This window comes from Engystomops pustulosus, chromosome 11 (genome assembly GCF_040894005.1).
Source record: "Engystomops pustulosus chromosome 11, aEngPut4.maternal, whole genome shotgun sequence".
Taxonomy (NCBI): Eukaryota; Metazoa; Chordata; class Amphibia; order Anura; family Leptodactylidae; genus Engystomops; species Engystomops pustulosus.
This window is the reverse complement of record NC_092421.1, coordinates 77,739,089-77,753,858: the sequence shown is the minus strand read 5'-3', so window position 1 is coordinate 77,753,858 and position 14,770 is coordinate 77,739,089. Positions and strand designations below refer to the sequence as shown.

The 14,770-nt window shown below is 43.5% G+C and overlaps 1 protein-coding gene across 3 annotated transcripts in view; it reads left to right on the top strand.

The window, feature by feature from the left end:
* The window catches only part of LOC140105673 (prominin-1-A-like), a 57,811-nt gene that overhangs the window by 12,608 nt on the left and 30,433 nt on the right, over positions 1–14,770 (top strand). For 2 of the 3 annotated variants that reach the window (XM_072129678.1, XM_072129676.1), the window contains exons 1-2: positions 1,965–2,131; positions 13,836–14,382. In XM_072129678.1, the coding sequence (XP_071985779.1) occupies positions 14,253–14,382 (130 nt within the window). In that variant the 5' untranslated portion in view covers positions 1,965–2,131; positions 13,836–14,252. Of the gene's footprint in view, positions 1–1,964; positions 2,132–13,835; positions 14,383–14,770 lie in introns of those variants that run through there. The other variant, XM_072129677.1, reaches the window with a different exon arrangement.

The following is a 14,770-nucleotide window of genomic DNA, read 5'->3' as shown; positions in this document are numbered from 1 at the left end:
ACAAACCTGGGACTTAGAACAGGATTCTGCAAGGTGGTTAACACACAATCATATTTGAGCCATTGTTACCAGTCGAGGTGAGTGTTTGGGAACATGAACCGAACTTTCGGGTTGCATTGACAAATTCCTTTTGGACTGCGTTTCTAAATGCAATCTAATAGGGGCCGGGGCTTGGCCTGATCGCATATGAAATTGGAACCCCAGTGTAATCCAACTGGAACGTGTGAACGTGTTTTTTTTTTTTAATGCAATTTTGGATCAAATTGGGTGTTAACATATCTGTAAACTTTATCAGGAAAACTGAACATGTGAACACACTCTAAGGATTGGGTTCAGGGGTCTGAAACTGAAAGGGTCTGCTTCTGCCTCCTACCTACATTTGGGACGTCCTATGCTTCCTTGTTTGGTGTCCCAAATATACAGTGGATACGGAAAGTATTCAGACCCCTTTAAATGTTTCATTCTTTGTTTCATTGCAGCCAATTGCCCATTAATGTGGACTCTGCCCCTATCTAGATATTTTTTTTATAATTTATTAATAAAAAAAAAACCCCTGAAATATCACTTGGTCATAAGTTTGTAGCCCATTTGCTGTGACTCTCATATGTAACTCACATGCTGTCCATTTCCTTTTGATACTCCTGGAGATGGTTCTTCTCCTTCACTAAAGTCCAGCTTTGTTTAATTAAACTGATTGGATTAGGAAAGGCGCGCACCTGTCTATATAAGGGTGGGGTCCCACGTCGCGTTTAAAATCGCAACAGCTGTAGAGAGATTTGCCTAGTTAAACAGCTGTTAACACTTGTGTCTACAAAATGCAAAGGTTAACGCATGAGTTAACATTGCGTTAACAAACAAATGCATTAAGGGTTGTGTTTTGTAAACACAAGTGTTAACAGCTGTTTGATTAGGCAAATCTCTCTTCAGCTGTTGCAATGCGTTTTTAAACGCATGCGTTAAACGCGACATGTGACTGCACCCTGAGGGCGCGTTCACACGTTCCGCTATTGTCGCATTCATAACGTGACGCTAGCGCACAGTGGGCGGGGCTCGGGCCGATCGCATATGCGTTTCCTGGGAAACACATGCGATTAATAACCCGAACGCATGCGTTTCTCTGGAAACGCATATGCGATTGCCCCAAACTCCGCCCCCTGTGCGCTAGCGGAACGTGTGAACGCGCCCTGAAGAGAATCATGAGGTCTAAGGAACTGCTCAAAGAGCTCAGACAGAATTGTGGCAATGCACAGAACATCCAATGGAGCATCTCTGGAGAGACTTGAAAATGGCTTCCACCAACGTTCACCATCCAACCTGAGGGAACTGGAGAGGATCTGCAAGGGAGAGGCAGAGGATCCCCAAATCCAGGGGTGAGGGACTTGTACCATCTTCCCAAGAAGACTCCTGGCTGCACCAGCTCCAAAGCATCTGCTCAATACGTATCACCAGGGACCGGATACTTATCACCAGGAGCGATTTTAGTTTTTGCTTGCTTTATAAATTAGCAAAAATACCTACATTTCTGTTTTTTTCTGTCAAAATGGGGGCAGAGTGCACATTAAGGAGCAATAAAAAAAACTTTAATGATCTCCCCAACTGGCTGCAATGAAACAAATGGTGAAAAATGTAAAGTGGTCTGAATACTTTCCATACCCGCTGTATATACTATAGGTCCCCATTATGTTGCAGCCCGTGCAAAGAAATAACCCCCCTTCCTCTGCCCCCCTAGTGACACCTTTCAGGTGGGGTAGCTGTATCATAAGGGGCACAATACGGTGCCGTTCATTGTTATGCCGCAGCATCGTCTAGAAAACCACATTTGGAAATCCTGGATCTAAACAAAAGGCAGGGAAACCATCCAAGCTGCAAATGTGCCAGCACTTATTAACCGCATGTGAACTGGAACATCCACATTATAAGGGGGAGGGGAGGGGGACTTGGCCAAACTTTCACATAACCCTCAGGCACACATAGTGTCACATCCCTTGAAATCACAGTAAGTCCCAAGTCCTGCCTCCAGTGCACAGGGGCTCGGCTTCTCCTGGGAGCTGGTTTATAGTCAGAGCTGGAGGCTTCCTCCTCACTAGACCTGTGCAGACTATGTCACCCCTAACCTGACACTAGCCGCCGGGTAAGTACCTAGCGCACAGCGCACAGCCCTGCTGGCTTCTCCCATTGCTCTGCTTATTCATTGCTCCATGTGTCGCCTCTTTACGCTTTAATTTCCCTCTAAAAATCTCCGAAGACAATAACCCTTGGAAACAACTGCTCAGGGGTTTACGTAGCTTGGGGAGAGCAGATGTACGCTGCTCACTTACACGCACTGGAGACTGTGGGAAATGTCACAATGCAGTCACCAAATCCACTTTTATTTAGTCAAATATTATTCATAGTTTATGTTATTGTTATATTGTAAATTTTTTGCACAATTTGTCTCCACTCTGCAACATTTCCTTTAAAAGTTTCCTGCCGCTTCTGAAGACCTGAAACTCTTGTAACTGTTTCCTTTATAAAGTTACAATGTTACACGTGTGACCGTGTGTCCTCACAATGATGTGCAATAACCGTCACAACTTATTATTTATTTATTTTATTTTTTAATTCTATCAATGACACATTGTTCCCACAAGTTCCGGTGTCTTCAGCTGTTGGAACAGATGAAATATCATAATGTAGCGTGAGACCGTGGTGGCGCCCAGGGCACATGGCTCAGACGAATATTTTAGTTTTTTTCTTTTCGAAAAATACAAGGTGTGAAGTTTTATTCATGGCTTTAGGGGTTGTAGGTTTTCCTTCACAGAGCTCATCGGTGTATAAACAGACTGAAGAGTTCACATAAACTTAGGGTGATGTCACACATGGCGTTTTTGGGCATTTTCAGATCGTAAAAAAACGCATGCATTAAAAAACGTTTAATTGTACAAATTCTGAAAACCGGACAAAAACGCACATGTTTTTTTTTTTTTTTTTTTACGGATTCGTTTTTTACGATCTAAAAACGCATTAACTAAAGTCGGCCCAAAATCGGCCTAAAAACGCCATGTGTGACATCACTCTTACCATAGGAATACCTTGGGGGGGGGAGTTGAAAAAATGTTAGAATTTTTTCTTTTTTACCAATTGAAAGATCTTGTTACAAATATTGGACCTGTGATGTGGTCCTGCTCATATGCCGATGACCATAGAAAAGACAAGGGGAGGAATAGGATATATGTGACTGTGATCGGCTCACACACACCGTGTGTATGAGCCCATAGAGAAGCATTTGTCCGTGTGCCTTCTGCTGATTTAATGGGTAGCACCAGGACAAAAACAACATTCATATGCAGGGGGTCTTACTTATATGTCCCCGTGTCGCTATAGGGCATGCTTAGCAGCTTTAGGGTGATGCCACACGTCACGTTTTCAGTCTATTTATGTAAAAAGATTCAAAGCAGCCAAGCGCATGGTAGACGGTCAGAAACGGATGCGTTTTAAAAACACAGGCATTTTTTAAAATGGTCCAAAAACGTGTTTATATTTGTTTGTTTTTGATGATATTACACTGTGTTAAGTAAATATATCCTCTCCATTTACTGCACTCAATAACCTGTGCAAGTTTGTACCCCATCCATTTTTTTTTTCACTTTTATTTTCTAATCCTGAGGCTAATAAAAACAAATCTTGATGTTGCGCCATCTTACTCTGGAGCAAATCCTTGTGAACGGGAGAACATGAAAAGCCCCAGCAAATACAGTGTGTTTGGAAAGAATCGGTTTAGTCCTAGATGGACCTCTACGTCGTGTTCACACTTTGCTTTTTTGATGCACTTAAACGCGATCCAACGGTGATCACATACTGAGGTAACCTTGCGCTTCCATCGCGTTTGCTTAATCTAATGCAGTGTTACCTCAACATGTGGTGATGGTTGGAGCCTTTGGATTGTGTTTAAAATGCAACAAAATAGCAACGTGTGAACACGGTCTTGAAGAGCTCTGCTTGTTGTCATTCATTGTCTTCTGGTTGTCATGTGGTGGACACGGCTGCAGGGCATGTGGCAGGAAAGGTACCGGAGCTGTGTCTTGTACCGAGCCCTGGGGTGCATCACGAGAGACGATGACTCTACTGTAACAAGTGACACCACATGATTAGGATATATTTGAACTACCTGTAATTAAATCATGAAGGTTCCCATGAAATGACAGCAAGCAGAGATCTTCAAAAAGGATGGGGAAAGTAAATTGAAAAATTTGTATGGCTTTATCCTATGTCAGTGGTGGTGAACCTATGGCACGGGTGCCAGAGGTGGCACTCGGAGCCCTTTCTGTGGGCACTCAGGTCATCACTAGAGATGACTCCAGGTATCTTCCTGCAGTCCCAGACAGCCCAGGACTTGCTGTGCACAGAGCTATGTTAAAGTGACAGCTCTACCTGGGGCTACTGGAGGAGTGGGAATGTGTGGACAGATCTGGATTATCATTGTAGCTCCTGCTCCTGCCCTGACGATTCTTCCTGTTCATGGGACCCTGGAGGGAAGCTACAATGATCATCCAAATTTCTTCTATTTACTGATTTATTGGTTTCCTCAGGGTGCGATTATGAATGAAAGCTGTGACAGAGAAGGGAGTATAAATCACAAATTAAATTTCTCTGTTGGCACTTTGCGATAAATAAGTGGGTCTTGGTTTTAGTTTGGGCACTCCGTCTCTGAAAGGTTCGCCATCACTGCCATAGGCCCACCAGAGAAAATCAATTTGGGGGCCCACTCTTTATTATCCCCCAGGAATGGACCTCTGGGGTTCAGTATTGGGTTGAGCCAGGGGCCCACCTGAGGATCCCCTGGTACTCTGGTGGGCCAGTCCAACACTGCATTAGCCCCCCGTGTATAGTGTGTGTACCCCCATGAAGTGTGGTCTCCCAACATAATACAAGGTGCAGGGGAAGGGATGGGATCACACAGCCATTTATATGTGTTATCTATATGTATACTGTTATATGCGTATTAGGACAATCATTTATGGCAGAAATACTTTTGGACTGATGAAATAGTTTTTTTTCTGTCCTTAATTTAAAGGACATCAATTACCAGATTACGGGTGGTAGACTGCATGTTCCCTCTAGAGCAGTGGTGGCGAACCTATGGCACGGGTGCCAGAGGTGGCTCTTAGAGCCCTTACTGTGGGCACCCAGGCATTCACCCCAACATATAGTTTGCCAGATAGGACTCAAGGCTTCCTCCTGTGGTCCAATACAGCCCAGGACTTGCCATTTTAAAGCATCATCTTTGGCTGCCAGGGTTACAGCAGGAACAAGAAGGTATGGATAGAGACAGGTTATTGTTGGAGCTCCTGTTCTGGGAACCCTGATTCTTCCTCTTTAGGGGACCCTGGAGGAAAGCTAAAATTTAAATATACTGCTTAAATTGTCATGTTGGCACTTTGCGACATATAAATGGGTTTTGGTTGTACTTTGGGCACTCTGTCTCCATAAGGTTGGCCATCACTGTCCTATGTGATATCCTATAATACAAATTAGCAGCGCCGGGTATGGCTGCCCATGCTCTATAATAACCCTCCTTTGTTTAGCTACCTGATGGCAGAGGTTTCCGTGGGCTCACGTCACAACTTGTAGCCATAAAAACAACGATTTTTAGACAAGGAGGGGCCCCAAAAGAAAACAGTCCGTAAGAGGCTCCTTAAAACCCAGCACAATAATAACACTTACTATTACCATTCGCCTTACCATACTACGGTTTGTAAACTACAATGTGTAATATGGGACTGTAGGAGACAGATGATGGGTAGATTGATGATATAGATTCAGGGCAGCACGGTGGCTGAATGAGTAGCACTTCTGCCTTGCAGCGCTGGTGTCCTGGGTTCGATTCCATCTGCAAAGAGTTTGTATGTTCTCTCCGTGTTTGTGTGGGTTTCCTCCGGGTCCTCTGGTTTCCGCCCACACTACAAAACATACTGGTAGGATGATTAGATTGTGATAGGAGATGGATACATATGAGAGAATGGAAGACCAATGGATAGATAATAGATAGGAGATAGAGATGAAACATAATAAAAAGGAGGTAAACAGACCAAAATCTAGATAGGTAGGAAATGGGCAACTAGACAAGGGTATTAACCCCTTTCCTGCGGCAGCCCTTTTTCATTTTTTTACTCCCCGCCTTAAAAAATCTATAACTTTTTACATTTTCCATGTACAGAGCCGTGTGAGGACTTGTTTTCTACGTAACAAATTGCACTTCATAGTGATGGTATTTAATATTCCATGCCGTGTACAGGAAAGCGGGGAAAAAAATTCCAAATGAAGTGAAATTGGTAAAAAAAAAAACACATTTGCGCTGTTTTCTTGTGGATTTTATGGCTTTCACTGTGCTCCCCAAATGACTTTATTCTTTGGGTCGGTGCGATCACGGGGATAACAAATTTGTATAGGTTTTATAATGTTTTCATACATTTACAAAAATTGAAAACCTCCTGTATAATTTTTTTTTGCCGTCTTCTGGCGCCAATAACTTTTTCATATTTTGGTGTATGAAGCTCTGGGTGGTGTAATTTTTAGCGAATTTTGATGACGTTTTTCAATGCTACCATTTTTAGGACTGTACAACCTTTTGATCAATTTTTTATTTATTTATTTATTTTTTATGGCAAAGTGCCATTTTCGACTTTGGGCACTATTTTCTGGGGTTAAACGCAGTAAAAAAAGTTATTATATTTCGATCGAGCATTTTCGGATGCGGCTATACCTAATGTGTGTGACTTTTACTGTTCATTTATATTTATATCAGTTCTGGGGAAAGGATGATTTTAATATTTAGATTTTTTTTTACTATTTTTCAGACCTCCTAGGGTACTTTAACCCTAGGGTTAATCATATACTGCTATACTACAGCATCATGGCGACCGACTATCTTCCCAGACCCATGCGCCTCCGTTTTTTTTCTTTTAAGCTGCCGGCACCCGCATCGTGATGGCACCGATTGCGGGTGTTACCGGTAAGTGTTTGCTGCAAAGACTTATGGGCTATGGAGAGGGATCAGGCCGTGAGCCCTCTCCATCTACCCGCACCCGATGTGTGAAGTACTATAAATGCAGGAGCAATACATCCCCTGCCCACACAAGTCTACATGCAGGGGGTATGTATCTATCTTCCTATTTCATATGTATATATATCTTTTCTTCCTAGGTCTATCTATCTATCTATCTATCTATCTATCTATCTATACATCTTGTATCTCATATATCTAGTTATCTTTCTATTTATCGTTACATCTCATATGTATCTCTTATGTACCTCTCCACCTCTTTATCTCATATCTATCTTTTATTCCTGAGCAATATCCTGTGTAGATCCTTATCTCCAGTGTCGTCCGTACAACTTTTATTATTGCCGTCTTATGTTTGTAGAGCCTTGTGGGACATAGTAAGGTGCGGTTTTATAGCTGCGGCCAGGCTTAGAAAACCAACCCAACCTTAGGCTGCTCTCTTAGGCCCCTTCCACACTAGCGAGTGTGATGCGATGAACTCGCATCACACTCGCAACGCAAGCTGCCGGGAACGCACGGCCCGAACGCTGCACCGCGGGAGTGAACTGACATGCTGAGTTCACTCCCGCGGTGCAGCGTTCGGGCCGTGCGTTCCCGACAGCTTGCGTTGCGAGTGTGATGCGAGTTCATCGCATCACACTCGCAAGTGGGGAAGGGGCCTTAGACCTCAAGCTAGGGCTGAAATGGGCCGCAAAGAGGGGAAAGTTTGCGACCTGTTTTATCTGGGTGGAAATGGGAGGGGGATAAGGGGGTGCACAGCTCACCCCTCCAATCTCCATAGGAAATGAGCAGCCACAGGAATGGGACCTGCTATAAATCGTGGTGCGGAGAGGCCATGATTGTGCACAACAGACCAGAAAAATGGCAGCTGGCTAACAGCCTCATCTATGGTTGTTCTAAGCCTAGTCCCAGATAACGTAATGGAGGTGCAGTAGGGACTCCATATGCTTTCACATGCTCACTATTACAGCTGTAATCTGGCCATGTGCATAAGCCTTGTAGACTAATATAGAACTATTTCATGCCAGCTTTTTATTGGTAAAAGAAACTCCTGTTAAAAATTTTTAAGAATGATGAGACCCGAGGGAATTTAAGAAGAAGGATCACAATCGTAGCACGTGTAGTGTTAATTTTGTAACTTTTTTATATTATAATTTTATCAAATTGAACCGCACCCAACCATTTCCACTCGGGACAGAAGGACAAATCAGTTTTCTCAGTTTGGGACTTTTTGACCAATTCCCTACTCCCATGTTTGTTAACCATGTAGTTCCTCAGGGGAGGGTCTGCACTGATTTGTTACCATCTCCTAAATTAAAGCTACACATTCCTAATGCAAAATCCTTTACTGGGTCCTCAACTATAAGGATCAGCCTTCTCGTATATGGAAGAGACTCCTTATGGCCCCTAGTGAGGCCACTGCACCCTCTGAATCCACTCAAGTTACACCCCCGAGTAGTGAAATGAATAGAATACATGGTTTGCCCTTATGGTATGTCATCACTGTGTCCCTTATACCTGTACAATCTACCGATATACGTCAGTGGAAATTTTTCTATACTATGTCAACTTCTGTTGACTTCTATGGAATGCCAAGGACGGATAAGCTCGTCAGATTATACTAAACTTGCCCGGTCATTCTATGTCCTTGTGCTATATTCCAGGATAGCCATATGTGGGATACTCGGCCTGTGTTGGTATGAACTAGAAATTGTAGAAAAGTTCTGTTCATACTCGTCAATCGTCTACGTACCTGAACCAAACTGGTTTGAGACGTCTGTCCTGGAGCGCCAATATTGAAAATATCTAAGGCAAACTTCCTCCTCTGCTCTGCATTTGGTGAGATGGAAATTTCCCTTCAATCATTTTAATATAACAGTCTGTTCTGGAGCTCAAAATCCATGAGCACCACTCACTATTCCTGATAAGGTGAAGCCCTTCTTTCTCCGTGTGATAGGTTGGTGCTCCATTGATTCCGGCGCAGTTGGAATTTCCTTTCTAGTCCTCACCATTCCCGAGTAATCTGTAATGTTAGTTTTGGTTTTTGTGGAGTGGGCGGAACAGACAAGCTAACACCTCCCATCTGACACTAGAGAGTCTAATGGACCAATGGGGGGCTGCCATTGGTTACTTGTAAACAGTGGGGACTAGAGAAAATATTTTGCCGCAGGTTTTAAAGGGGTGGCGAAAGTTTTTAAAGGGAGACAAATGTTACTCTTTAATTGGATCTAATACAGATATAGAAAAGACGGAAAAAAAACCTCTTGGCATCTCGAAATGTAAACTAATTAAATCGGTTTTACACACTGATGATGGGAACATGTATTATAGAGCAGGGAGGAAGTTTATTGGAGAGGGAGTCTGAGCACGGGGTCTGCTCCTGTCTTGCCCCATTGGTAATGGTACAGGTACTCGTAATTTACCAAAAAAGAGAGCAGGGACACAGAACCGCATCCAGGCCAATAGTAATAGGGGCTCCGCCTGTGCTCCTCCTCGGGAAAACCTCCACTATATATCATCAGTCATGACAGGATTTTCTAGCTTGTTCTTAAAGGAGTTGTACCAAGTTTACGTGTTATGCCCTGTCCAAGCTGAGTCCTGAGAGTTGGACTGATGGCAAGAATGGGACCTCAGCACTACAGAAAATGGGGGGTTCTGTGCTCACTTATGCCACTCCATGCACTAGTACGGGATTGTCTGATATTGCTGAGCACAGCGCTCCGTTATCTCTGGCACTCTCAATAACAATGAATGGGAGAGCTAAAGCTACCTGAACAATGTGCTCAGTAATTTCTGACACACTCATATTATTTAGCGGCAGGACAAATGCTTGACCTGTTGCTCCACACATTTGGACCCCTGTTCTCCGGATTGCTGGGGTCACCACGAGTCAGTCCCACGCCATGTTATCCTCAATGCTGTGGATAGAAACAAATCTTGTGAGACCAGTTTGGGCAGGATAGTTGTGCTTCTTATTGAAGCATATCGGGCGATGATCTTATGATCTGGGGGTTTCCCACTGTTAGTTTGTTTTCCTTTTCTATATTTTTACCACCATCCGGCTGTCACATTCATGCGAAATTCTTAAGAACAATGGAAATATTGCACATATTTTATTTTGTTTCTTTTTTTCGGAGTTATCGTTGGTGAACATTAGAGAAGCAGTTTGTCCCCATTATGTATGAGTGCACCCCTGCATGTGGTATATCACTCTCTACAGTTTATAGGGTCCCTCATTCCTGGTGGACACAATATCCAGAACCTATGCAATTTAACATAGACGTCTTTATTGCCCTGGAACATCAAAGAACATAAACCTTCATCCAAGAGTATGCAACTAACAGCGTTGTCTCAAGTTAGATTATTTTCCTCTATGGTGGGGTCCAACTACAAGAACTCCCGTGAACCCAAGAATAGGGGGTCCTTTTCCACCTATTCAGAGCAGGTCCAGATATTCTACTCAATATCTACTGTAGTGGTGGAAGAACACCCAAGATATTTCCGGGACTTAGACAGTGTATGGAGAGGCAGGACAAGTGCTCTGGCGTCAATTATTGGGAACAGGATGGTCGGACCCCTCTGACCACACATCTATCCCCTTTTTCCTGGTGGGACAATGACTTCACAATGACAAGAAAACCTGACTATGTCCCTAAATTTATCCAGGGCCTTAGAAGGGACCCCACTTTTATTATGTTAGTATGTCCTATCGGAAATGTAAGGCCCCGGGAACTGCCCAAACAATTATGTCCATAAGATGTGTGTCCTTAAGTCCAAAGATGTTGCTCAGCATAGCCTCAGTGGATAAATCTGCATGAGTTGCATGTACAATGTAACTTATCGCGGAGAAGTTACCTTTGTGGGACAACACCTTTTTATAAGATGGATTTCCCCTTTAAGTTTAGTAATGGGTTATAATGTAGGTGCTGCACAGGCGCGCCCATTTCCAGATAATTTCTGATTACACCAGGTGTGAAAGTGATATGGAAGGTGTGAGACGCCATGAGGTCACCAAGGAAGTTGCGATAGATACAATCGTACTACATCATGGCCCCGCAGGAATGCACAATCCTCGGTGTGTGGAGGCGGCTGCGTTCCCATTGTCTTCTCCGGCATGTGCTTGGGGCATGGAGATGGGGCTGAAGTTGTCCTTAAGAGGAGGAAACAGAATCTTGTTTGTCGGTTTGCTTACTGTGATGGAAGAAATGTGTGCGGAATCTTTACCTCAAACCTGAAACTCTTCTTCTACTGTAATGAAATGTTGCCTCAACATAGTATTAAATGAAGAGCCGGAGACAGAGCCGTGTGTGTGTGTGTGTGTGGAAGACGAGTAGGGTTTGTACTGTGATTATTTTGGCCACTTATGTATTCCACACAATAAGTATATAGTCGGGGAGGCTGAGGCGCGGGATCCTTGTTTATAACTGTGTGACCAGAACCCGTCTGGTTATTATTATTAGTAGTTGTGGTCGGAGTTTCTTACTCGCTATGTAGACACACAGGGGACATTTACCACTGCTTCTATGTCCAAAAACTGGCGCAGAGGCCCTTTAAATAATCACAATTACTAACAAACCACAAGCAATTGTGATTATTATCCAAGAGATCTTGGAGGGTTATCAAAGCGGCTGCCACGGAATATTTCTGTGCCAAGTATGACCGGTCATAGAATTATACGCTGCTCGGCTGCTTTGCCGTATACATCAGGGGGCCTCAGCCTCTTGGTGAACCTGATGGCGCTGGAATAGTAGGTGATTTTATCATACACCGGAGTTTTCTAAATCTCCCCCATGGCATCTGTGGTACAGTCCATTATATAGGAAGTTTCTATCTGTGGGCAGTGGTGTAACTAGAAGCTGATGGGCCCCAGTGCAAAGTCTGTGCCGGGCCCCCCAACTATAATGTATGGTTTATAGTACTAGTCTCCTCATATGGGAAAGTGACACCATAAGGGTCCCCTAAACCTCTCGGGCCCTGGTGTGACCGCAACCTCTGCACCAAGTCGCACCCCTGTCTGTGGGTGACATCTACCTGTCCATAGACTCAAGTACTGGAAACGAGTCCTCCCACAGCCAAGCTTCTATCTCTAATTTAAATATGCAGATAGAGGCGACAAGTTTAACACATGGAATATCATAAAAGGAGCACACGTGGAAGGTTTGTTTTGGCTACAATGAAGTTTCATGACTTCCATACGGTTAAGTGTCTAAATTACAATACACTGTACAGGTATCACATATATAAATGTAAAGGCAGTGACTGGCTTCAAAAGGATAGATTATCTGAACTTGGACACTTAGAAACAGTTCTGGTCTCCTTTTAAAGCTGAGAATCTCCCCTTTGCTATTACACCAGGATTGTGTTTCTAGGTGCCACAGACATGGAAATGTTAAAATTGCAGTCAGAGGTGTGATTTTTATATACAGACTGTAACTTTAATTGTGGATATCTCCTGTTCTGTGGCACCTAGAAATACATTCCTGGTGCTTATATTAAAGGGGAGGTTCTTAGAAGATAAATCCTTTTTGAAAAGCCCCTCCTCCAGCCTGTCAGCTAAAGGCAGAATGGACAGAGCTGACAGCCTGTAGAAGTACATGCACCCTCTGTATCTGTATCTGGGGAAGGGTGTCGGAGTGCACGTTACATATTTTTAACTGATTTTGTTGAAGGTTTTTTCACTTTTACTTCCTATTGAAGAAACTTTAAAGCGGAGAACAGATCTGTGAAATATGGACTGATGACTTATGGTCATGAAAGGGTTAATATGGGGGTCACTATCGTACTACAAAACTATGTTAAAACTTAAAAGGGGAACTTGAGCAAAGCGTTTACCTGAAAAGCATTTCTAAGGGGCCATGTTCTGCATGTTAAAGGGGCGGCCCTATCTCCTGTTACATGTAGGAGTATTTCTGGGTCCTGCGGTCAGTTCTGGTAACACCGGATTGTTGTTATATATACATACTGTGCAGGACCCGGGTCAGTGCTGATGTAGCTCGGTTCCTAAAAGCCGCCTGCCTGGCACAGAGCCTTTCTCTAGTTCACCTACATAAAAACTGAGCATATCCTTAAAGGGATTTCACACCTCTTTAATACTGACCTAATGCTTCGGATCAGTGGGGATCACAAAGGTCCAGGAGTTCTGCCAGTACCTGCTCAGCATAATTCCTGGGCATCTGTCAGTAATGTGGCCACCAGTGTTATCCGCTGCTCTACACTAAAGCTGCAACACGGAGAAGCTCTGGTAACGCACCCCATCGCTGCACAACCGCAGTTGTGTTCTGCCGCACTAAAAGTTGGCAAAAAGAGTTTTTTGATGCAGTTTCTAAAGCAGAGACAAAGTGCGGATAATAAAGGGAGACGAGCGAAGGGCAGATGGTAACATATGTAACGGAAAATTAACAAATGGGCTGCAAAAACGTTACATAAATCCAATGTATATAAATCCCCTGACTGTAAGAAATGCAGCCTCACCCCTAGGACCACCCTGTTATCTCCTGTGCCCCCCAGGTGCCTGATACTAGAGGAATGTCCAGTGACTCCTCCATAAAGAGGCCAGAAAATGCAAATGAGCTTGTGCTGAGTCTCCACTAATTGTCCTATCAGACCCCTGGGCCGGAGCGTGGAATGTCCTGGGGGGGGGGGGGGGAGGGTGGTGATAAAATAAATTCATCTTCCAAATTCTCCAAGTGTCTCCATTCTGCAGATAACATAGGGGGCGAGCACTTCTATCCCTGGTCTGTTTTTCTTAGTTGTTTTTTTTTTTTTAACTTTTTTTTTTTTTTTCCTTTTGCAGGAAATCCTTGTATTCTGAAGGAGGAGACCCCACCTGCACGGAGGATCTGGAAACTTCACGCAACTTCTAGGACTTTCTCTTTAGGATCTTTTTTTTTTTTCATATTTTTTTTTGCCAAAATTTTTTTTTCTGAAACTTTACATTTTTTTTTTTTTTTTTTTTTAATGGCTTGTTATGGGAAACTTCTGCCTGGAAGAGGGGATTTGTTTGCTGAGGAATTTGCTGGGGCACAATAGATTTTGCTGCAATTGGGAGAGACTGTGCGTGACCTCGGAGCAAGGCCGTCTCTAAACAACAAAACGGGTTTGGTGACTCTGAAGTTTCTGTAGAACACTGGCAGTTCTCCTTACATAGGGGGTCTGTCTTTAAATAGGATTTTTTTTTTTAAATTTTCAACTACCTCTAAAAAATACAAAAATGGAGTACGGGAACCTGACAAACCCAACATACAGTCCAGCAGCGGCCCCCCAAACTGGACCGATGCAAGTCTTTAGCAGCATGGTCCATTCATACCTGGATCTGGTGCAGAGGAATGCCTTCCCACCTGGTAAGTTCAGGAGCAAATTTTTTTTTGAGGGGTGGGGGTGGGGATTATTCAGAAATGTTTAAGTTTCATTAATGTTGACACCACTGGTTCCATTCAATGACATTAGTGTGGGGGGACACGTGAAGAGACTGCAGCAATCAGAGGAGATCACTTCCTACCAAGCACAGCGCCATGCAGTGTTTAGTGGCTGTGATTGGTATTGAAACTATAATAAGAATAGGGGTCCAATTTATTTATTTTTTAAATACGGAATAATTTACAAAAGCAAAGACATGTTAGAAGTTCTGATCCAAGAACGTCCAGGTGCCCATTCAGCTGTGAATGAGAGGTCTATGTCTAAATTCTTGGCTGTGTTGGTTCTCGACGTGTCTGTTTTAGGTAAATACTC